The 25,432-nt window shown below is 37.3% G+C and overlaps 1 protein-coding gene across 4 annotated transcripts in view; it reads left to right on the top strand.

Moving 5' to 3' along the window:
• The window catches only part of CTNND2 (catenin delta 2), a 511,553-nt gene extending 486,372 nt beyond the window's left edge, over positions 1–25,181 (top strand). For 2 of the 4 annotated variants that reach the window (XM_056485065.1, XM_056485064.1), the window contains 5 exons: positions 11,332–11,458; positions 15,390–15,521; positions 19,489–19,566; positions 22,553–22,626; positions 23,981–25,181. In XM_056485065.1, coding sequence (XP_056341040.1) covers positions 11,332–11,458; positions 15,390–15,521; positions 19,489–19,566; positions 22,553–22,626; positions 23,981–24,241 — 672 coding nt within the window. In that variant the 3' untranslated portion in view covers positions 24,242–25,181. The remainder of the gene's footprint in view (positions 1–11,331; positions 11,459–15,389; positions 15,522–19,488; positions 19,567–22,552; positions 22,627–23,980) is intronic. The other 2 variants (XM_056485067.1, XM_056485066.1) reach the window with 1 other exon arrangement.
• The last annotated feature ends 251 nt before the right edge of the window (positions 25,182–25,432 follow it).

The raw sequence follows: 25,432 nt of genomic DNA, 5'->3' as shown, positions 1-25,432 counted from the left end.
GCGATCTTACCTATATCACAATGACAACACATGGAGGAATATCAAATCGTGATTCAGAATCAGTTGTTAGAAGGAGATGTTCTCAAATATTTTGTCCTTCTGGATTCCATAATTTACTATGTATTAATATGATTAATAATTTATTTTAATAATTTTGCATTTTACATAGTCAAAGTCTTTGTCATGCCCTCAGTAAAGATTTATTCACTGTGCTGTATCACCTACTAATTCTTTAGTTATGTTTCAGTATTTCTCTTTGAAACAATTTCCATGTCTATGATATTGAAAATAATTAATAGCAATCTAAGATAGTCTGGGCTGAACTGAAAATTCCATACCAATGATCATTTTTCATTAAAACAGACCTGCCCTTACTTGCACTATTTCAATAATGAATTAGATTTTTTAAAATCAGGCATGATAAGAGCAAAGTTAGAGCAAAACTAGTGGAGTTTTTTTTCAAATATTTGTGTTTCTGTTGGGCAACTTATCTGTATGTTTGGTTGTAAATACCTCTATATACATACATGTACATGTATGTATACTCAAATGTAGTGTGTAGATGTAAAACTTAAACACAACACAGACACTGCCTTTAAGGATGATGCCCACAATACCCATAGCTTGGATATTATGTAAAGTTTCTTTACCCAGAGAGTGTTTGGGTACTGGAACAGGCTCCCCAGGGAAGTGGTCCCAGCACCAGCCTGAGAGAGTTCAAGAAGGATTTGGACAATGCTCTCAGGCACATGGTTTGTCTCTTGGGGTGGTTCTGTTCAGGGGAAAGAGTTGGACTTGATGATCCTGATGGGTCCCTTCTAACTGAGGAGATTCTGTGATTCTCTAATTCTATGTCCAAGCAAAGAGACCTTGGGAATGTGTAAAGAAATAAATCCTAATGGTTTTAGTTGTGAGCTTAGGAAGTATCTACAGCTATAGTTGACTGCTGCTTTTCCCCTGAGGGCATTAAGGGCATGATAGTTCTTCCTTCTAGCACTGAGAATTGTAGCAAGCAATAATTCAACACCCAAATTTAACAGTAATTCTTCCAGATAATCACTAAGGAGTGCATGGAAGCTTGCAGCATTTTCATCCAAAATCTACTAGACTTCAGGAGGTACTAAACAAATGAGAAAAGAATCAAAGTTTATCCAAACAATTCTGTAGGATGAGCCATATATATGTGGCACCAAAGCATCCTCAGCATGGTTGCTGGGTCTCATGGTAAGCTCTAGCTGATTCATAAGGCAATGATGAGGTACTGTTTAGTTAAAACTCAAGTCCACTCCAAGGTTGCTAAGTACAGATTTAGAAGAGAGAAATCTAATCTCATACTTGTGTAATGTCTGTCCCCAAAGTCCTTCATCCTTTGAACTTCTCTGAAGAAAAGAAAATTTAAAATGCAGCCCAGGAGTCAGTATCTTTAACTTAAAGCCTTCTTTCTGAAGGGAATTGTATAACTGAAGTTTCTGAAATATCCTTAGGGTAGAGCTATGAGGAGGCATCCAGAATCCAGAAGGTTATGCATAGGTCACATCTACGGATGTTTTTTTCAAAAGTATGGTACCTCAGAATAAAATAGGATTTTAATATTTGAATAGAAAATAGAGACCTAAGAAAATTAACTTCATATCTTTTGGTACTGGGAACATTTTTAGTCCATTTAAATAATACATTAAATATTTTAAAATTAATATCAACATTAATTAATGGCAAACAATGTTTAGCTTGATTCATATGTACAATACTGAAAAAAAAAATCCAAAGTCTTTCTGAAGACTTCTAAGTGTTTTAAAGATACATGCAAAAAGAAACTATTTTTAATTGATGTCAATATTTTTCTCCAAAATACATTCAAGGAATATTATTTCTACCATTCTGAACAAAATGTCATATTTAATGAACTTGTATGCTTAATATTTGCATATCTAGGTTCAGGTGCAGATCAAAGTAGATGTGCAGTAAAGAGTATGGGTGAGAAACTCGGTTGCTCTCAGCAGACTTGAATGGAATTGTTGGATGGTGTTGGATGGCTGCTTATAGTGTTGGAAATGAATCAGATCAGTAGAACTTTTACTTGCAGTAATAGCACACTCATGGAGGGAAATAATTTAATTTCTGTGTCAATCACAGCATATTCTGTCTCAGAGGTAAGTAGTTGAGTTGGGATAGTCAATGCATAACAGTGAGCATCTTTTGCTGATGCTGAGCTGTGTGGATGTACTTGCACTATCATCTCTTCTGGGTTCTGTAAGGACATTAAAAGTGTTTATTCAATTTGGCCAGTACATTTTATTCAGTCAAAGGTCAATGAAATATTAAGCTGCTCCATCAATATCCTACTTCCAGTTCTTTGGTGTTCTACATGATGTAATAATGAGTGGGAGAAAAATACTAGGAAGTCCTCCTTTCTTCCTTCTTCTCTTCCTAAAACTGCTAACTGAATTTAAAAATGCCCCGAATATGTCTGCTATTTCAGACTTTCAAAAAGAAAGAAACCTTTTATTTTGAAAGGAGTCTCTTTTGTAGTATGTGTGCTTTGTTCTGAGTGTTTTACTTCCTTTACTTGCTGATACAGTTTGTCTTGATGAAAGAGCTGTAGCTACTTCTTCCTGCAAAAAGTAGAAATGAGAACTTTCACTGGAAGTTTCTGAATTGTTTTTATTACTTTTAATTGTAGAGAGTGCTTTTAGAGAAAGTTGAGGATCCTCTGAATTGGGAGTTGTAGTCTTGGGTCCAACAGCGTGTTTCTCTTTGAGTTAACAATACTTACTTTGTGGATCAGAAACTGGTAAAGGTATATCAGTAAAAAACAATGCACATTTCTCATTATTAATGTCCATGTGTGCTGGTGAACTACATGTTCAAAGCAGAATATCCTTAAACTCACACAGCTTGGCAGTAATCACTTGGATCTCTGAGTCTGATTTAAGTGCAATTTGTGCACAAACTTTTGACCTAAAACCAAGGATAGTGTGAGTTCCTCCAGTGAGTTTCCTGAAGGGGCACTGATTCCCATTGTGTCAGACAGCTCCACATTTAAATAAAATGATCCTCTGTTTTCAGCTGCACTGCTGCTCTTTGGGAAGCACAAACTTCTAATGGCTCTTGATAACAGTCAGTATCATCAGTACTACCACTCTTTACCTTAAGGGAGAATGGTGCAAATTCTATTCTGATACGAATTTTTTTCATGTTTTACACTCACAAGTATAATAGAAGAGTTGTATCTGGGAGTTTTTTTATGGTTTCATGCATGAAAAATAAGAGTAAGAGGTGTTGATTGATTTCTAGCCTTTGGAAGGACAGTAGATTTAAGAAACTGACCTTGAACATAAAGAGGTACTTGATATTCTGTGGCCAAGAGCCAGAGTTTGCATTTCTAGATAGTATACATGTTAAGATAGGTGGAATTGCATTACTAGAATGAAAATTACAATACAAATCAAAAATCATTGTACACATTTTCTTGCAAGCAAGGTTTTTTTGTACACACAAGATACAAGCAAGAATAGTTCCTTTGTGATTCTAACAATTTAAATTATATACCTTATGCAGGAGAAAATAGAAGAACAGAAATTCTAGCTGAAGGGCCAAGTACTGCCTTCATTTCCTCTAAAACATATTAAAACAATTTTATTTCTGTATAAGAGGCAAAGTGATGCTTTGAGAAATTAATTTATTTCATTTTATTGCAGTATTTTGAAAGTTTTATTTTTTGGCTGCATATAACCTTAGCAAAATGAATAATGAACTCTGCTGTATCTGAAATCTTGTCCTTCATGCTTTGCCTCACATACTGTTCTCCTTTCTTGAAGCTATTTTATTCATCAGATTAGGTCTTGTCATCTTTGCAATTCACACAACAGGAAATCAATAATTAATTATGGATAGGTAAAGCAATGCCTCACTGATTGCCTAAAACATCCAAGACTTGCACTTTATAAAACCACCGGGGATAGTTTCCTTGCTGTTTCTCACTTGAATGGATCTGGCAAGTAATTAGCACTATCTCTCCCTCATCATGTGTCTCTTCATAGCTAAAATCAAGGGATGAGGTGTAAAATTAAAGATACAAGATCCATGATTAGAAGATTATAACAGTGCACATCAAAAAGTGCATTTGAAAAAAGAGAAAAGTCACCAAGGCCATCCATGGTATTTTGAAAGAAAAAATATGGATGATACTCTCAGAAGAATGTAGTACCCCTTGCACTGCAATGGAAGAGAAAAACAGGGAGAGAAAATATTGTAGATTATTTTGAGGTGGAATGCTGACAGTAGGAGAGTAATGGCATTGCTTTCAGAGAAGCCGAGATGGAGGCTGGGAGGTATGTGTCTCATTTCGAAAAAAATGAGTTAACCACCCATTCTGAAAATGTCACTTCAGAGAGCCTACAGAAAACTTAATAATCCTCAGCCAGTGTCAGTTTTGCTGCAGTTAATGACTGTCTGACTAGGAGCCCTTCTTTAAACCTCATGCTGCCCTAAATACGTATTTCAATATGTATTTGTCTTTCAGCTTCTTAAGCAATTGAACTTCTGCTGTGTCTGGGATGTGAAACGGTCAGTTATAAGTAAAAGGCATTTGTACACTGAAATTCAGAGTAAGAAGACAAGTAGTGCTGAGGTCAAGCCCACTGCACCAGAGAGGAGAGAGAAGCACTGTGTGTGTCACACAGCTGCACCAGCTGTGGAGCTACATGGCAGCCCCAGCGTGTGGCACTGGGACAGGGACTGAGGGTCCCTGGAGAGGTGGCTGCTCCAGTGGAGCTCAGCCACCTGCCCTGCCTGGCCCTGCTTCTGCTCTTTCCCTTGGCTCAAGTGAGGCACTGCTTCCATGGGGCTCTCAGCACAGTCTCCATCCTCTCCCCCCAGAGGCTCACACAGGAGTGATGAGCCTCACACTCCCAGCATGACCTTTAACCAGCAAACAAACAGCTTCATCCTCATCATGAAAAGGCATGGGAAGCAAGCTGTGCTATCCTTTAACCACTGTTGCTAACTTCTCATCCTGTCACCAAATCCTGCTCTTTTATCCAAATTAATGTAATATTTTTAAAGCCCCAAAACGTGATGGTTTTCTCTTTTTAAAATAATCTTCTGGCTTCTGTAACTTGTGGAAAGGAGACTATAAGCACAAACACTAAAATCTCCAAATTAAGATGGGCTTCAGTGATGCATGTCTTCACTTGGGGTCTGTTGATTTTGAGTGCTTGTCTCATAGCTCTTTGGAAGAGGAGGGGAAATAGGACATTTGGGGTCAGCAGCCCTTTTGAAGTCATTGAAATCACTCCAGAATGAAGGATTTAAACCAAACAGACATGTAAGCTGGGAGAACACCAGGATCTTCCAGGCTCAATCCCTACTCTTCTCTTGAACAACATCTTGATTTACCTCTTTGGAAGCAAAATATAAAATCCTAGGATTAAAAATGTTAGAAATCATTAGAATTGTAGAGTAACTGATGTCACTAAATTAAAGTTTATTTGTAATATATGGTAAAGCAGATCAATGTCCAGGAATTCTTTTCTGGTTTTGAGTTTTTCTGGAAACAACACAAGCAAATCCAGAAAGAACTATACTTCTGGGAGTCATTTACTGTTAATAGGATTTGACAATGTAAATCCAATTTGAATTTGCAATTTCAAAGAAAAAAATTAAAAAACACCTTTGGATATAAATTAGCTAGTTTATCTAAAACTAGTTGAGTTTTTTTTTTTTTTTCAGGAGTGTTTCTAGAGTTTTTGAAGCTGTAAGAATTCAGCTGAAATCCCTCTTCCAAAGTAAATCCCTCTTCAAGTAAAAAAGGCAGGGGCTTTTTTAGAGAACTGTTGTCTGGGCATCTCTTCCTCAGCAGCTCAGGGTGACATTTCCTTGTCATCTCCTCCAGTGGTGCACAAGTCCTGTTGGTGGGGACTAGTTAACTTTCTCCCTTGCTGCCATGGGGCTGGCTTGATGTCTTTATTCAGAAACACTGGGAAATGTATTTATTCATTCTATTTTATTAAGACAAAATAATAGGATCCCAGATTGAAACCCTAATGATAAGTAAGAGTCGTTGTTGGTGATTGTAAAAAACGCATTATTTCAGAAATCCCATATGAAAGCTCCATGAGATATTTTTGTGGATCACCCCAACCTTGTGACCATTTCAGATTTCTCACCACAGTCAACTCATACACATAATTTTCATGTGGCAATATAGGTAGATTATTTGATCCAGTTCTAATTTCTGCTGTGTCCTATTAGGGTTGTGACAGCAAATTCCCACTGAAGAATTGCCCAGACCTGTGTAAGTCTGATGAGCCTTGACTTGGTTCACATCAGATTTGTCTTCTGCTGTAGACAGCGTCACAGTGGTGCACACACCAGTTGGGATGTTTCATTTAACCTGACAGTGCTGCTTTAGCTTGTGAAGGAAGCAACAGCAGCAACTCAGAGCAGTGTGTGGCTGAGTTTCAAAGTGAGTAGATCCCACATTACATACTTACAGGCACTTTGCCTTGTTGCAGTGTCACCTGCTTCTAACACTACAGTGGGTCTAGTTACTGATCCCTGAAAGAAACTGTCTATCTTCACATTTCTACAGCTTATAACCATTATAAGAACAGTTATTACTGCAATTAATATCCTAGAACCAGTAAAAAGCTGGGTTATGGATAAGGAAGTAGGATGATGAAGCAAGTCTGGTCCTATGTGCTTCAAGTTGTCTGTAAAATATCTGTTAAATCAGGTTACAAAAGGATCAGACCTGAAGCAAGAAGCACCACACTGGAGAGGCTGTAAATTTCAGGAAGTCAGGACACAGTTATCTATAGTTTTTCAGGCTTTTGCTGGTTTTTTATTGGATTTGTTGCATTGTTTTAATTTTCTCTTTCTAGTAGGAATTTTCTGTCTACAGGAAGTTGTTCTTCTCTGTTCCTGATAATGTTCAAACACCTATGGCCAGGAGTCTGAGCAGACTGTGCTCTTCAACACTGGAAGATACTGAGCCATCATGCATCATACAGTTTTTCTAGACCACTCAGTGCTTTTCAAGTCAGTGTCTTATAACAGTTCATCAACATTATCAGTCAGAACATAGAGCTTGTTTTCACTTTTGCTACATGGCTATTAGCACGTGGACTGTTGTGGGATTTCTTTCTCAGTGGATCCTGTGAGGTATCCAGGTTAGGCACCATACCCTCCCTGACTCCTGGACATTCCTTGGCCACCTCAACCCTCTATTATCTGTGAATTCTTCAGGCAGGAGCTCTGGTTCCCTATTGGGTCAACATGTTGTCAGTTCCCATTAGGGCTTAATTCAGTCCTCAAAATGTTGCTGTACTACAAGAGAGAAAATGATATGTCTGATATCATTCACCTCCACAAATCAGCTCCTCAAATCAAAGACTCCACTATCAGTGACTTCTGAAAATTTGAAATTCTTGCAAACAAAATAGAAAACTGCTTTCATTTTGCCCTTACATTTTAAACACAAAGATAATGCCAAGAGAAGAAAGGAAAAAAAAAATTATATTTTCATGAGACATTTCCAATAGATGTTTGGCACAATAAGTTTAGTCACCCTGACAAAATAATTATTTTAGCATGAGCCTGATGAAAATTATTTCTTTTCAAAATGACTGAAAGTTGAACAGGGAGATAAAGAACCTGTTCACCCCTTAAGCCCAGTAAAATGTGATCAGAGAGACTGCAGAATCACTTTAATTTTCTGTAGCGATCATCCAACTCCTATCCCAGTTTTAACCCTCAGCTTTACCAAGAGGATGATGTCAGAAATATGTCACTGCCAATCAAGCTTTAACATTTGGACTTTATGAAGTATAATTGATATAATAGTATAATGGATATATTCAGTATAGTCAAAATATAGACAAATGGCCAGTAGAAGATGCATTGGAAGGATTTATAATGGTATTTCTGTACTCTAGTTGTTGTCTGTCCTGTAGTGTGCAGTTGGCATCTATTAATTTATTACTGCCATTTAACAAATGCATCCATTCTGTAACAGAATTGCATTGAATTGCTTTCCAGTTTGCAAAATCTTCTTGTCTTATTCTTCCTCTCCTAGATGACTTGTGTGGTTAGTGAATTGGTTTCTTAAATTTAGTTTCACATATTTAGGTCTTGAGTTAGCTTTCTTCTCTGCAGGACACTAATGTATACTGTACCTTTAAGTACCCAAATCAATTTAATTAAATTTCATTACAGGCAGTAGACCTGAAACAAACTAATGAAAGCAGCCATCATTTCAGGTGGTATTTATCTAGCTATTAAATTGAAAATACCCCCTTTAGGCTCTTAAAATTAGTTTCAATATTTAATACTAATAGCTTTTGGAATTGTTGATGGGGATAGTTTTAATAAATTTGTTACAGTTTACCTTTACAAGGAAAGAAGCTTGTTCCTTGTGCAGAAGGAAGCTAAAGATAAATAACTTAAAAGTCTTAGGGTTTTGAAATACTGTGAGGTCTAGGAGCTGTCCACACTCTATTGAAAAACACCATGGAAATCATGATACAGTGATAGTAGCAATGTCAAGTCAGTACAAAATTAGTCTTAGAGTTTATTGTTTACCTCAGTTGTCTTATTGAGCTGATCTGGCTTGCCAGCTTGAGAGTTTGTAGCAGAAGTTATTTGAAGACCTCATTATAAGCACTACTGTCACCAGAGAGAAAAATGAAAATTTGCAGGGAAGAGAAGAAAAACATCCTCTGCAGCAAAGACTGCTAGTGCCAGCATCTAAACAGCTCTCCTTGGTGCTCAGGCACCTTGCAGTGCTGTGTCTGAGGCAGCAACGTTGGCAAAGTACCTGTTGTTATCCTGTGCAGCAAAATGGTGCCATGTGCTGCTCCTGCAGAGTCCATGGGATGGTGCAGGTGCCAGGGATTTATTTCATCCACTTCTCATCAGAACCAGGCTGCAGATATTAATGTATACAATGCTGATGGGATGGGCAACAGGCAGAAAGACTTAGGGAAAGACTATCATCACTTTTTTCTGAATGATACACCAGGGCTTTACTTGAGGGAGGCAGGAGTGCAAAAGGAGAGTATACTTGGCCAAGAATTTATCCACATCCACAGAAGTGGAAGCATTTCTACCTTCTCTATGTAAGCATGGAAGGTGGCTCTTCTTTTGCAGGCAGAGAGTAATAAATAGTGCATCCCTTTTCCCTTTGTCAGATCTAAAGTCTGTCCCCTTCATAGCTTCCCCTTCCTCAGTCTGTTTAGAAGAAAATTTATTTTTAACAAATAAATTCTCTTGTTGGAAACTACAAAGGAATGAGATATAGTCACCTTTCTTGTAAGAAATTCTGACCCCAGAGAAGGAGAAAGAAGGAAACAATTTTTCTCCATCAGGATAAAGGCTTGGGCTTCTCACTTCTTTGCTCCTTCAGGTTTATAACAGGCAAATCAACACACAAGTTATTGTTAACCAGAGAGAAAAAATTAAGGATATATGTGTTGTAGTCTTGATGCTTGGATAAGATTATTGGACTTAAGCTATTCATTGTTACTCTAAGCTATTATGTCTGCTTTAAAATACATGTATTTTATATATCTGTACATATCATATATAGTAATTTCCAATTTGATTTAAGAAGTTAGGGCTTCATAGATGTTTTCCTTCCATTGTCATGAACCCTCCCTCTAGCTTGGAAGATGTGGTTTGTGAAGAAACTTAATTTTGGAGACCAGATATAGATTGAAAAGGTTGTATATAGAAAATTTTGGTTTAAGGAAGTGGTATTAAGATCAGTTATTTCTTTTTTCAAGTTACTCTTACTATTTTTTATCAGTTAACTAGATTTCTCCTTTATATTTTCTTATATGACTGATTAAATATGAGGTGCAGTTCAGTGAAGTGTCTTAAACATGAGTGATAGAGAACAGAGTCACTATTGACTCCAGGGAAAGCCCTGACTGTACTGTAAAAGCCATAGCCCAGATTTCACTCTTCCTCTGTTTTGTCTTTGAAATTGCAGCTGCAATGCACCCCTGTTTGTATAAACGCATTGCATGAGGAGTGCAGACATTCGAACCTGTAGTTAGGTGTCACCTCTGTCTGTCCTAATTTGTTTATAGAATTTCCCTCTATGAGAAGTGTGAGTATCTTCTTTCCTCCTGCTGTGTCACAATCTTGCTGAGTTCTCTTCTGAGAGCCAGGTGCTCCTGGTGTCTGTGGAAGGAAGTCAGACAGATACCTTGAGCAAAGGCAGAGCGTGGGAAGGGGTGGGATTCATTGCTGGATGTGCGGAGTGGCTGAGTTAGGGGGTGGGAATATTCTTTACTACCCCAACCGTGAATTATTCTTCTGTAAGCCAGAGGAAAATTCCAGCTGGTATTTGGTAATGTTTTATTGTGTTTATTTTTACTCAGCATTTCATTGCAAAACTTTTGTTTAGCACCGTGCTTGGAGCTTGACTCAATTTCCACTGAGCCCAACAGAAAGCGGGGATTTTTAAAACTGTGAGACTAGGAAATCTCAGTGTTACTGATTTAAAGGTAACTTTAAGCACTGATAAAGACAGTTACAATCTATCAATACTGGAGGCATTTGAAATATTGTCATTTAATGAGAACACTATCAGAAGTCAGTTTATGCTCTCATGATAGTTTCAAACTATATGTAATACATTTTTAAAAATGTGAAGTTCATTATTTTGGATTATTGCATTATGTTATGGTGCAGGAATAAAACATGAATTATTTAAACTTTCCTTTTTTTATTTTTGAACTAGCTGTTTCTAGTATTTGTATTTCTTTGCTGCATTTTTTAATATGTCACCATTAACATAGTTTTAAATAGAAGGAATAGAATTTTCATTTTGTATGCCTTGAAGAAAACTGGAACAAGAAAAATTAATTGATTCTTCTTCTCTCATGTGTGAGCAAAAGGACAGTTATAACTAAGCTAAATAGATGTGCAGTCTGGTAATCGTGGAACTTCCCAATCTACTTATTCCAAAACCTTCTTATAAAATGGAAAATATTTCAAGCCAGAATTCTGTTTACAGTGTGAAAATAAAGAGGTAGATAAAAGGCAGAACTATTAAGCAAATAGCCTAAAACAGTGTTAATAATTTGAGTCTTTCTGAGATGCGTTGTTTTATAGAACTTTCTACATTTATTTTTAATCTTGCTATGTCAGTGCAGTCAGCACATCCTGTCCTGCACCACAGTATATTTACCACCCAGTGGCAGGAAGAAGACAGCAGCCTACTGGTGTATCCGTAGTGGAAGCACCAGACAAAAATACTCTGCTTAAAGCGGGGAGCTGTGCGGTGTTTTCGCTGACTTGTCACGATTCTTGGTGTTGCAGGATGGATGGTCACAGTATCACTTTGTAGCCTCATCTTCAACAATAGAGCGGGACCGGCAAAGACCGTACTCCTCATCCCGCACGCCCTCCATCTCTCCCGTGCGCATGTCTCCGAACAACCGCTCAGGTAAGGCTGGCCAGGCACAGGCAGAGGTGACCCATCCGTCACCGCCTTTGTCCCTGACAGCTGCACTTCTTGTTAGCTCTGCTGGAAAGGCGCAAAGTGTGTTCTCTACTGTCACCAAATCACCTGTTCAAAACAAGATTTCATTTCTTTTCAATGGTGAAGTTTTCCGAAAGAAAGATTATACCGCAACATTTTGTCGTAAATTCTCCCAAAGTGCTTTCTTGGTGGGGATTACCTGACTGGGTCTCAGGGTAATGACGTCCATTGGTAGCACCAGGAAATTCTGTTGCTCATTTTGCTAGCCACTATGTGATTTATGACCATTTTGCACACTTAGCAGAAGTTTAAAGACCCACATTACTTTTTTGTCAGCTTTTATTCTGGGTATGTGCATATACGTATGCATAGGTAAGTTTCGCAGACTGGTCTACAAATCTTTGTAGATTCTATATGATCTGCACAATGAACTAATGTACTTCAACTAATGCCATAGTGCAAATTAATTTTTCTGTCTAGAAATCATGTAATCTTTCCCTCACTTTGTTCTAAGGTAGAACATACCTTTGTTAGATAAAGCCATTCCAAATGAAAAATTTTCAAGGCAAACAAAGTGCACTGTCAGGCTTTCAGTGGCCTTTCTGCTGCTTGTTCAATCAAATGTTGTCATTTTATAGGTACACCAAGAGTGTAGGATTAAAATTGCCAAATTTATGATTGCTGTTATGCCATAGTTTGTTTGTTTTTTAAGAAAATTATACTGCTAATTATCTAGAAGTCTTACTATCTAGTTATTTTAGTCCTGCAGAACAGCAACTGAGGAGATGTGAAAATGTAGCCAGAAGTACAGTGAGAGCTGCTATTCTGTTTTTAAAATCTGCCATTGCACAAGTCCATAAAGAGCTCTTGTTCCTTTTTTTCTTCAATAAAACGTCATCTTGATTGCACGTGCAAGGTACTTGAAATGTCTGGCCCTGAGATCTTAGTTCTGTCTCTTGCCAGAACTATCTTCTCACTTCTGTTACTCTAAATTTTGGATGAAATTTTACTTCTGTCATCAGTTATCATAAGACTGGAAAAGCACAAATAAAGAGTGGCTGTTTCTGAAGGAAGAAGAGCCCCTGTCATTACACACCAGTCAGCTCAATGTCAGTCAAGAAAATTGCTGGAACAAATAATCAGAACCTGAGCAGCTCGAAGGTAGTAGGAGCATAAGTTACTACTTAACTCTAGAGGTATCTATTTCTACATAATAATGTAAGTTGCTGTGTCTTGTAGTATCCATATCAAATGCATTCAATTCCAAATCAGTAAGTATAATATCCTATGATCAGTAAGACTCTTTTACACAACATTTTTATGGACAAGCCTAAGGCAGGCTGGCCAACAGTTCAGAAAACATCCTGTGAGGTAAATAAAAAACTTACTTAAAACCATTCGAAGGAAAGGGCACAGAATGCTGTGCTTGGAGCCTAGCCTGGGTTCAGTATTCTTCAGTGGTTTTAGTAATGACCCAGATAATATGCAAAAATTACTTATTACCTTTGAGGGTGACATAAACCTGGAGAAACTCATGTTCTTTGAAGGCCATTATTGAAATTCAAAATGATCTTGAGAAATTGGAGGTAATGTTCAAAGGGAAAAAAATAACCAATCCTTTAAAAATAAATTATAAGGAGAACGTCTGACTAGATGAAAGTTCTTTAGAAATTGTCTGGGGATTTTTGTCAGTTGCACACATGAATTGGAAGATGGAAAAATCAGGATATGAGAATACCCTGAAGGGACTATAATTGTTTAACTCAAGTATAAGAGACATGAGATGGAGACAGTGGGAAGAGGTACACGCCAAGTCTTCAAGCATGTAACAGCCAGCCATGAGGAGGAATGGTGTGAACTTTCTCTGCTTTCCTAGCAGACAAATGGAAATAATGAGCAGCATGGAGTGAGGCTAGACATCAGGGAACATTTTGTAGCAGTGGGGAGAGTAAGCCCTGGAAAAGACTGCTTTGAGCAGTTATGTGATCTCTGTCATCAGAGATCTTCAGTTCCAGATTAAAATCTGTCAAGAATTATGTTGCTATACTGGATCCTTCCTTGGGAGGAGTAAATGAACTCACACCATACCATCCATCCCTAGGACTGGGTGGTAGCAGGCTCAAACTACTGTAGAGAGCTCTGTATTCTTTTCTGTATCCTTTTCTGTATCCTTTAAGAATTAAAGCAGAAAAACATTAATATCAATTTTCAGTCTAATATCAACCAAAGTCTTTGCTTCCAGTAAAAACTCTGAAAGAGAGTGTTTCTGCATTTTAATGCTTGCCAGAAAGTAGTTTTCCTCTCATGGGAGGACAGAGGGAATTCCCACAGGGAACAGAGAAAGATGATTTTATCTGTATCAGTCAATTTTGTTCCAAACACTAGAGTGTTTATAACCATTACCAGAGCATGTGAAACAAAATGTGTCTCTCTGATAGCAGCTTTTTCAAGGTTTGCATTCTGGCCTGCTCCCCATTAGATTCAAGCTGCCATTAGCTGATTTGGTAGTTTAACGTCATGTTTCTTTATATCTGCCGGATTATCAGCTTTAGATTTACATCACTATTGACAAACAGTTTAAAAGCAATCCCCAGTTCTAATGGCTTCATAAGAAAGAACATCTGTCCCGTATTTGGCTCTGTAAATTCAGAGGCCAGGGCCAGCAAAACCAATTGAAGCACAATTCAGCATCACTTGTGCTTCCCTACTCCATAGTTAAGTGCAAGTACTTCACTGTTGCTTAACTAAAAAAGGTAGCATGGTTTAGAGATGCTGGAGATATGCCTCAAGGTCAAGCTTCACAAAGAGTTCGTATTACTTTTTTTTTTATTATTTTCCTTGTTTTTGAACAAAGGCATTGTTACTGGTTTTGAGCTTCTTTGTACACATGAAATACCTGGGTGGAGGCAGGGGAGGGTGTGGGGGTAAGCACCAGCACTTTGGTAATTTTTGTGTCCTTACAAGGCTCTGGGGGGCTCTGCCACTCACCCTGTGCTCCTTCTCCTGCCCTCCACAAGAGGGAAAGTGCACTTTATCTACCAACACCTAAATATATTGAAGTCAGTTTACATGGAAGCCCTTTTTTTTTTCCTTTGCTTTTCTCCTTTTCCTAAGAATTGCAAGCTCTAAGGCCTCATAATCAGTGCCAGTGATCACCTCCACATTCTCCAGTGTGTGAGACGAGTATAAAACACAGTTCTCTTTTTTGTTACCTGTACTTTCCTCCTTTTAGCTGTACCCTGAGTATAGGTGACAAAGGATTTGGTTTTAATAAAATTAGTTGAAAATAATAGTTACTTTAATGGCAGTTATTCACACATATAGATGTTTAAAGAGAGAGAAATTATTTGAGTTACCATTGATGGTATTCTTTTTTATATGTCTTCTACGTGGGAAAAGGCTCTTTTATTCCCTTTTCCATTAGAGTAATTTAATTACTTTGTTTATTTTCAAGAGAAAATGGAAAAAAACAGATTTATAAGGGTTTTTTACACACAGTTGAAAGTTAAGTCTTTTCAATGGAAATAAATAACCATTCTGAGGAAAAAATGGAAGTGCCCATATCTGAAAGTTTTGACAAGTTGAATGAACTGAAAAGCAAAAGGAGAAAAAAAAATTGTTGTACTTTTTTTTTAATAGCAATCTTAGATGTTGGATGTAAGTAAAAAGAAATTTAACATTCAGAAATAAATCTGTGTTTGCTGTTGATTGTCCAATAAATACATTTTGACCTTGAAATAACAGCATCTCTTCCTCCATAATGTGGTAGTGTTTCTTCAATCAGTTTCATGTTAGAAAACTAACAGATATAAACTTTACTGAAATGCCTACTCAAGAGTTAAACCTTACATTCAGTCATTTATGATTTTTAAAAAAATCCATATTTGTTACCTAGCAAGTGCCCCAGCCTCACCTCGGGAAATGATCAGTCTAAAAGAAAGAAAAACAGACTATGAATCAACTGGAACTAACGCCACTTACCATGGAAGTAAGGGAGAACACACTTCTAGGAAAGACACCATGACAGGTGAGATTTTGCTTGCATAGCATATATAAAAATCAGCTGTGATAGGACCCTGATTTTATAGGATTGGCTGGGCCTGTTGCACTGGGGAAAAGAGTCAACCTGTTTTGGTTAATTCCCAAGTTTTAGTTACCTTGAGAAATACAACTGAAGGTAAATTTGAATGAAAACAATACTATGTGAAAATGATTTGTGAACACCATGGTTGTGCGCAGAAGATAAGCTCTGAATCCAATTTTGCATGTCTGTCTCAATTTTACATTTGTTTTCATTTCAGAAGGAAGTTGGCTGATCACTTTGAATTAACTGGTATATTTGAGCATGTGCAGTGATCCCTAACATCTGTCTTTTGCAGGGAATGCTCTCCAGGATCAGTTAACTTATTTTGTATGTCAGTATTGATAGGAAATTTGTGGCTCTTTGTAAAGTTTATCCGTGTTACTTTCTCAGCCGGGTTGATTTAAATGCACTAATTTTCTCTGTATATTGTGGCTCCTATTGCTGGTTTCTTTGAATGCCTCTCTTCCAGTGAGCTCATTAATCTCTTAGCATTTCAGTAATTAGGAAATTTTGAGTGCTTTTCCCAGTGCTGTGCCTCTTCATGAATTCTCTTGCAAAATACATGTTGGTCTTCATCACCATTGTACAGGCTTATATAACCATTATTGAACTTTTTGTCAAGTTTATGTAGTGCCAAGCATCACAATCTCCTCCAAATGCTGCTTCAGGGCAGGCAGAAAATCTCACTGAGAAGTCTGAATGCCTGTTCCCTTCTCCCATGCCCTCTGTAGAGGTCTTGCTCAGAGGCAATGGGTTGTTCACCAGGAACATGATGACTCAGCATCAATCCATCCATAAGATCCATCCTTCAAGACTATTCAGAGTATGAAGATACACACACTGCATCTACTATGTTATATGTGATAATGTAATCAAAACCTAAAGACCATCCTTGGAAATTGTGTGAAAATGCAATATGGTATGTTAATTAGCCTGAAGGTGAAAATCTGAAGAGAAGAATGACAGTCAAGAGCATTTGGAAACTACAAAACTAAGGAGTGTCTTGAATGACTTCTGTGGGGTACTACAGGAGAGTGCAGAAGATTCAGTCAAGGTATTGCATTTTATGTGTCTGTAATGTTTTGAGTGTTTATAGTCACTGCACAGGGTGGTTTTCTATAAAAATTCATTGGCCCTTACTTGGCTGATTGTGAAGGAGAGGACTGAAGTCTTTTCAGCCATTTGTCATGGACCCATAAAGGCTGAATCTCAGGAATAAGAGCATCAGGCTGAAAAGGAAAAGGCAGAAACAGTACTGTTTTGTTCTAGCTGTATCTCTAAATTGAGACCAGCAAATTATAATGGAAAGTTCACAAAATACGTGCTGAAAATTTGTGTTTCCTTGCAGATAGTCTTGTCTCTCTCCACACATTAAAAAAAATGGGCTTTTCTTTTCCCTCACCCCTTTTCATTTCTTCTTTCTGTGGTGTTTTTCTTCTCACATTCCTACTTCCCTTATTTCCTTTCTCTTGCAATATCATTTTCAGATTGTGAGACTTGTACTGCCTCAGCAGCCTTTGCTTTGATTTTTGCATTGCATTTTCCTGCAACATTTTCTTCTATTTTGTCTATTTCTATTGATTATTTGGGTGGAATTTTAGCAAGGAAACTTGAAACTCTTAGCAGCATGCTCAGCTATCAACTGTCTTTCCAGCTCCTAAGCTCAGTGAGGGAAAAAAATCAAAGTAATTCAAATCAAAAAGTGTAATATTTCACAATCTTACATGACCAATGTACAAATAAATATGGAATTAACAAGTAACTTTCTCTCTTTCAGATCACCAAATCTCTGCATGTTTGGGCTAAGCTCAAATTAAACACCATTATAAGAACAAAAGAAAATGACAGAAGGAGTTCTGCTCATCAACATTCAACATGGAATTTGTGTAACATAATTGTAGCTCGTTAAATAATAAATATTTGATTAAAAACCCACATGAAATCAGCATTTGTGATTTTGTGAGACATTTTGACTTGTATTGAGTGGCCTAATACAAGTTCATGTAGCAAGTTTCTTGGGATGCCTTGCATTTCATTGTGTGCATCAGACAGTGCATTGCAGCCGATACAGCCACAGGACTTAGATGAATGTTTTCTCAGGTTCCACCTGGCAAAATGTACACATATTTTGATCTGCTGTTCTACTTTTGTGCCAAGCTGATGTATTACACAAAGCTTTCTTTGACTTATGGATTTTACACAGAGTGTAGTGGCGCAGCTGTAGTCCCAATTTATCCATGACTGTCCCCATGCTCTTCTCCAAAGCTCTTCTCAGTTTATAGTTGAAAAATTTTATGACCTTTGGACTGGGACTGAAATAAAGGTTTTTTGATGGATTTTGGAAGTAGGAATGTTGGCTTCCTGTCATCCTGAGGATTTGTTGAGAAACCTCTGGGGAAAATGGAGAATCTATGAAGTAAACAGTTTGGCTGAAGATGATAACTTACATTGATTTCATCAGGATAGCCAAAAAAATAGAGGCACAGTATCAAAGTTCTCATTGCCCTCTTCACAGGTTTATGATGCCTTTTATATTTTCTGTCTATTTTGTCCTCTGTAGAAAATAATAACCAATAATAAAATTTTGTCACCTAAAGTATATTTTTAAGGCAAAAACTACTATGTTCAGTTTAGGAAAACGGGAACTAGAAGTGCATGTGATAATGTTATTTATGCCATGGTGTTTTCCTTCAGAACAGGGAAGATAAGGCTCCTGTGAACCATCATGGTTCCTTTGAGGTTTCTTTTACTTTCTTAGTTCCCTCATTGAACTAATATGTAAATCATAGTCTACATGCTGTGTTTTCTCTTCCAGCAGCAGAAGAAACTTCTGATTAATTTATTTTACCTTTGGTTATAAAGAATCAATCATGAATACTTTTGTTATTTAAACTTATTGGCAAGTCCACGTATACTCAGATCACTAAAAAAACACCATGAGGTGTTACAGGTGCTCAGGATTATTATTATTATTATTACTTTCAGGAACTATAATGCACTGCAATCTTTTCTCACGCCCTTACCTCATTTTTCACTGTGCAAGAAGGTGGCAGTGGTAGTGACAAGTAGTGATTTCTGCTACCTAAGATTTGTGAGGTACAGAACCATTTTCCTTTACTCTCATGAACTAATTTTTTTTAAATGGAGAGCTGCTGCTTAGAGTAGTGTCCTTTCTTATTATCAGTTTGTGTTTCTGAGGCCAAAAGGCTAGCATTTTGTTATTCCAAAGTGTCTGTAAATGTGTTCAGAATAAGTACTTCCAAGATCTGAAAGCTGAATGTTAAACCATGAATCAAGTGACTGGAATATATGGGGATGAATTTGGTCAATGATATCTTTGTCACATAAACCACTGAGTAACGTAATTTTCAATTTTTGTCAACTGCTATGGGGAATTATGTGACCTTTTTTTTAACCAGTATCATCTAGAAGACTGAACAGGAAGGAGAAATAAAGGTATTTTTCTATAATGTCCTTTTTGCAATTGAACCACAAAGTACTGCAGGTTGATCATAGTATTCATGTTAGAATATTCACAATTTTGCCTACAAGAAAGTGCCTCTTCAGTATTATCAGGTACTGATGTTTAGAGACTGCATAAAATGTGCACATAAACACATACACTGATCACTCCTCTATTAATTTAATTTTCAGCTGGTTCTCACATCTCTGTGAAGAAAAGTGGCTGCAGAAATATCTCTCTCTTACTCCTTTCACTCCATTCCCTTCTCTTGCCATTTTTATTTTAAAAAATACTTCATTGACTTCTCTTTCTATTTGTTTTACAGTTTTACTATGACAGTACATATACAATATTATCAGGAAAAATCAGATATTAACCACACATTATCAGTCTATTCATCAGCTCATTATCTCCTTTCTTTTATATTTGTCCTCTGTTTTTGGACAGCAAGAGTCAGCTGCTCACTGAAGCATGGCAGAGTGGGAATGGTGTTCCCAGGAATGCCACCTGCATGTTCAGAAACAGGTACTGGAGCAGGGCTGCATTCATTGCTAGCAGCTACATTGCTTGACTTACATTTTCTCTAGAATCAGAATTTTCTCAACCTCCAAGCTAGCCTAAGCCAAGATTTCTTATTCTTTATTTTCAAACATTTTATGTCTCATTGATTTTATTGCTTTAAGAAAAGATTACTAAGGATTCGATGTTGTTTTGTTGGATTTTTTTTTTCATTTTAAACTTTTGAATTTGTATCCCCATCACTGCAGTGAAATCAGCAACACAGAGCTTGCAACTATTTTCATAAGCTAAAACTATCCATTTTCCGTTGTGGAATACGTGACCCAAGAGACCGTAAAACTTTAATCTGGTATGTGACATTTGTGAGCACATCAGTGCAAATGTCACACTAGTGCACTGGACAGCTACACACCAACTCTGAGCTATTTCTAGGTTTAAAATAGTTATGCTAATAGCAGCACATATGTACCACATGTCTTTTTATATATCAGTATGGTCATGACCTCCCTCTTAATGTCTGATTGCCTGAAAAGCAACACACAGATTAGCATGTGTCCAGTTTACTGTTTTACATCACATTTGTCATATTACTCTCAGATGTTGCACCTTGTACCAGTCTTTACTCTTGACTGCAAACAACCATGAACTGCATTGACCTGTATGAACTCAGTATGTTCAGTCATATCTAACTAAAAGCTCACACACATGAAACTTCAAACCCACTTATCTTGGCACATATATTCATTTAAAAAGAATGGTTACAACAAGTTCTTCCTCCATCTATGACAGAACAATACATTGAATGTCACTTTAATGTTATTTCAAGAACTAGGACTTCACAAAGTGGATATCTGAAACACTTGAGTATCTTTATATTTTGAGAAGAGGAATCGGTATAACAAAGCAACTTCTGGTGTTTTGTGGGACAAGCAAGGAAATCAGAAAAACAGCATTAAAAAGATGACATCAAGGAAAGATCTGGCAGCTGTACTACTGAGAGTCATGTTGTCATGAGATGCACCATAAAGAGCAATGTTGATATGAACTTCTCTAATACTAAAGACTCATCAGGAGGAGTATTTTCAATCATTACAGCAGAGGCTGCAGCTGGAAAATAAAGAAATATACTGAGATAACAGTCAAGTCTCAAAGATCCCTTAAGTGACAAAATGTAACCTGAACAATGAGAACCTCTGCAGATAAACTTTGGCATTAACGCTGACAACGAAAGATAATTACTCAAGCACTACTTTCCATCATTTCACCTGTTTTTATTTGCAGCCTATTGGCATACATGTAGAATCAAGAGTATCTGCCACTGGAGGAGCCCAACCAGCATCTGTCACTGGAGTTTGTATTCTTGCCACCTTAGAAAAAGGGTCATGCTGTACTTGGAGACTTCCAGGGCTCTTCTCTGTTTCCTACACAGGACTCTACACTTTCTTAGTTACTGCATCCAGCTCTTCAAGGAGCAAGAGGGGTTTCACCCCTATTAGTTAATGGTTATGAAGTTTCTTTTTCCAGCTATTAGAACTCATCAAGCCACCATATAAGCCCTGTCTTTGTCCTGCTTTCACAAACATGGTGCAGGTCTTTAAGAAAAACCATCTAAGATCTGTAAAGCAGCAGTGCATCAAACTGCCAAAAATTATACCCTCGGCATGGAATCCATGGCAGATGTGAAGATCAAAATGTATGTATTCCAGTCAGCTTTGGCTGAAGGCCATGCCATTCCTTTCTCCAGAAAGGGTGCAGTGATGGCAGGAAAGGTAGAGGTTGTTTTATGTGCAGAGGTCTGTGCTTGCACATTGCCAAAGGAAGAAAGAGTGCTTACATCCTCAGTAATGTGGTTCTTCCTAGTGGATCCCATATTCAGGACCCCATATCCAGCTTTTCAGCTCTGATGCTTGGTGCTCAGTCACAAGTTTTGATCTGTGAAAGTTTTAAAAGCCACTCTTGGTGCCTCCAGGTTTTATACCATTGTACAGAGACCTGAGAGAAGTCGCGAGCCACGTTTCAGTTCCAATGATGTCTCTGATTCACTCAACTTTTACTTTCAGGCCTGTTCTTTTATAGTAAGAGTCCTCATAACAGCATTCAATCATTGGGTAGAATGTCTGAAAAGTTAATAATGTATGAAAAGTGTGCAGCAGCCACACAAAGTGCAACCTTTATTGTCTTTCAAATATGAGAAATAACCACAGTCTTTCAAGTCCTAATGGCAAACTAAGCTTCAGCTACATTGTCAAATGAGAGGGATCAGCGAAGTCAGCTTTGTAAGGAAAATCCTTTGCTTTTCATTTTTTGGGATGGGGTCAGAAATAAATTTTTGCAAGACTTTATATTATTCTCCTTCTCTTTAGAAATACTTCCAATTTCAAACTCGTAGCTCAGTTTTGTCAATGCATTTGAGTAGTAGGATGTGTGAGAAGAAAGTAGCAGCAGTGATAGCAGTCATGGATTTGAGACTATCTTGGCCAGACCTCTTCAGTATCACTACATATTACTTTTTGCTTAACTTGTCACTTATATTTAATCACTGTATGCTTGAATAATTCCATGATAATGCAAAATTACTATACGATTAATAATCCCCATTGTCCAACTGAAGTGAAAGAACTGAAATGTTTCTTAATCTCAATATGACAGCTGCTGTTTGTTGCATGTGTTATAAGCCCATCTATAACCTGAAATTTATTATTGAATGTTAGCTTTATATGAAATTATTTTGTTGATGCATATAAGAAGTGCACAAGATTGTTATGAACATGACATGGAGCCTGTTGCCTCTAATAAATTAATACCAAAGAGATGTATGTACAGCAAAGCAAAGATGATGACCATTCAGTGTAAGGAAAAGTCTGCAGATGCTTTTAAAGACTTTGGTGTGTGGGAAAACAGGCTTTGTATGATGTATTTAATGAAAAATTCACTATGAGGCCAAAGAGGTGTTTGGTAAACCTGCTTTTTCCTTCCTTTTCTCTCTCTGCAGCTCAGAACACTGGAATCTCAACTCTGTACAGGAATTCGTATGGTGCGCCTGCTGAAGATATCAAACATAACCAGGTAAGTACAGAGACTAAAATGTTACTGTTCCAGATGGCAAAAGACTGATCAGCATATATGGAATGGAAGAAGAATTTAAAAATATCACAAATAAGCAGATTGCTTCATGTAGAATTTTACTCCTATGTCCAAATTAAACACCTGTGTTTGAATATGGGAAATGAAGTGAGGTGCTGAAGGTCAGTAACACCTCGATAGCAGTTCTAGAAATAGAAACTAGAGTAGATACACTCCTTTGTGCAGTTATAATATCGAGCCCAAGCTTATAAGACCACTTGTGGGACTGCTGAAAGTAATGAACTTAGGCAGCCTTTTCCAACCCCTGCATAGAGTCTAATACAGATACTTGTTTTGAACAAATATCATGGAGTTTGGGCCATAGCAATGCAACTGTTCCTGCCATCCTGAGGGACCATTACTAACATGTGCAGAGCAGCAGGATCCACAGTGTTCTCACATCAGTGTCTGAGCATCAGTATTCCCAGTGATAACCAAGTGAGGAATGGCAGGCTTCATTATTTTGCAGTCACAAAGTCTGCCCAAACTTACAGAGGTGACATGAAGCAGAAGATAGTCTTCTAGGGTAGTCAGCATGTGCTTATACATTTCAGATTTCAGTAAAGTCCCAACTATAAAATCAGAGATTCACTAGAGATGTCTGAAAAAAAAATGTATGGCAACCTTAGGTTAGAGGACCATCTGAGATTTTTTTTAACTGCTTATCATAAATATTCCAGTTTCAAGCCAACTAGCTGGAATGTACCAACAATACAGCATTGTCAGTATAAAGTGTTGGGGAGTTGTTAAGGAGATGTTTCTGCTTTACAGTAGCAGAACCCATTTCAGGGCACTTTTCTGTAGACTGTAAATGTTTTTTAAGGATATAGTCTCACCTCTTCCCCTAAGTCAGGGGAAAGACAGTCTTGAGTCCAAGGCAGCTGCAAAATGTTTAGCATCTTTGGAGTCTAAATTGATTACATTCAAATTCTTCAAGGCTGAGTTTTGGTCAATATTTGCTTTATACAGCTGCAAGTTACATACAGATTGTAGTAACAAAAGTGAAGTATACGCTATGCTGCATGAACTACTTTTGACATAAACCAGCACCTTTTGCAGCAGTACTATAAAATAATAAATATATTTTATTATAATAATGCTATTAAATACATGTAAAGAAATAAAATGACAAGGCAGAGCTGTAGAATTAATTCACTATTAAAGCAGTGCCTAGAGCAGAAGTTAAGATAATGCACAGTTTTGTATTCTTAGCACGAGAAATATGAGATTTACTCCTTCCATCCTGTTGCCTGCAATAAGTTGTATCTAACAATCTGTGGGTATTGCTGTCTTTCAGGTTTCAACACAGCCAGTTCCACAGGAGCCCAGCAGAAAAGATTATGAACCATATCAGTCATTTCAGAATTCAACAAGAAACTATGACGAGTCCTTCTTTGAGGACCAAGTGCATCATCGTCCACCTGCAAGCGAATACAACATGCACCTGGGACTAAAGTCAACTGGCAACTACGTCGACTTCTACTCAGCTGCTCGTCCCTATAGTGAACTTAACTATGAAACAAGCCACTATCCAGCCTCTCCCGACTCCTGGGTTTGAGACTTGGGCAGATACAAAAGCTCCAGGAACTGTGCATGTGCATGCATACCACGAGACATTTTTTTTCCTGCAAATTTAGTTTGTTAAAGCCTGTTCCATAGGAAGGCACAGATAACCAGTATGGAAAAAATTAAGAGATTTTTTTTTTAGAAGGCTAAAAGATATGAAAGCTAAACCTGGGAGTAATTAGAAAGAAATATATATATACATATATATATTTTACAGTGTGGGGCAACTTTACTGTTGGCCTGTAGAGTCTAAAGTTCAGTGCTGTATATTGAACGTGGCTGAAGGAAGGAGGAAGAACATGACAGTGGATCTGGGTCAAGAGTTAAGCACAAGTTACTGAGCAGCGTACATACTTTATGGGGAACAGCTTCTCACACTTTGTTTAATATCCTCATTCATTGTGAATCTAGGCTTCAAGTTGCATTTGGGGTTTCCTCTGTACAGCAAGATGTTTCTTGCCTTTTGTTAATGCATTGTTGTAAAGTATTTGATGTACATTACAGATAAAAAAAAAAGGTGCATTGTGTATATTACACCAATGCCACAGTGTTTCTTCATCTATGGTTCTAAATATTGCTTCAATTTCAAATTTTGAAAGATGTATGAATTTCCAGTTTTTTTGTTTTCTTTACCCCGGTGCGTTTTAACAAAAAAAAAAATCAAAAAAAAAAATCAAAAAAACAAAAAGGAATATTTAGCAGTATTGTTTGTTCTGATATGTGAATTTGTTTGTGGCAACTCAAAAAAAAAGGCATTCAGCAGTTTCTGACAATTAACATTCATCATTCCACACTCCTTGTCAACGAAGTGCTTTTTCACTGCCTAAAATTTTAGATGTAGATATTTGAAATAGATTTTTTTCATTTATACCAGTTTTCTTTATGATGATACAGTGTTAAAAGAAAATAAATTACAATTGATCTGTCATCCATATTTGCTAAGAATGTCTATTTCCAAGAACCTACCATACAAATACACATTCTTACTCGTGTGTGTCCACGTATGCATAGTACTCCGTGTGCGTGTGTTTGAGCGTGTGTGTTTGTGTGCCGTAAGACTTCTTTCCATCCAATGTTCTCCTTGTTAAGCTTCAATTTTTGTTTGATTTTCAGTTCTTTTAAACAGTGGAAACTCCAGTATGTGCTTTCTCTTACTCACTTCCGTAACCATCAATAGCAGTTC

Source organism: Oenanthe melanoleuca, chromosome 2, assembly GCF_029582105.1.
Source record: "Oenanthe melanoleuca isolate GR-GAL-2019-014 chromosome 2, OMel1.0, whole genome shotgun sequence".
Taxonomy (NCBI): domain Eukaryota; kingdom Metazoa; phylum Chordata; class Aves; order Passeriformes; family Muscicapidae; genus Oenanthe; species Oenanthe melanoleuca.
The sequence above is the reverse complement of the archived record's forward strand: the minus strand, read 5'-3'. Positions and strand labels throughout refer to the sequence as shown.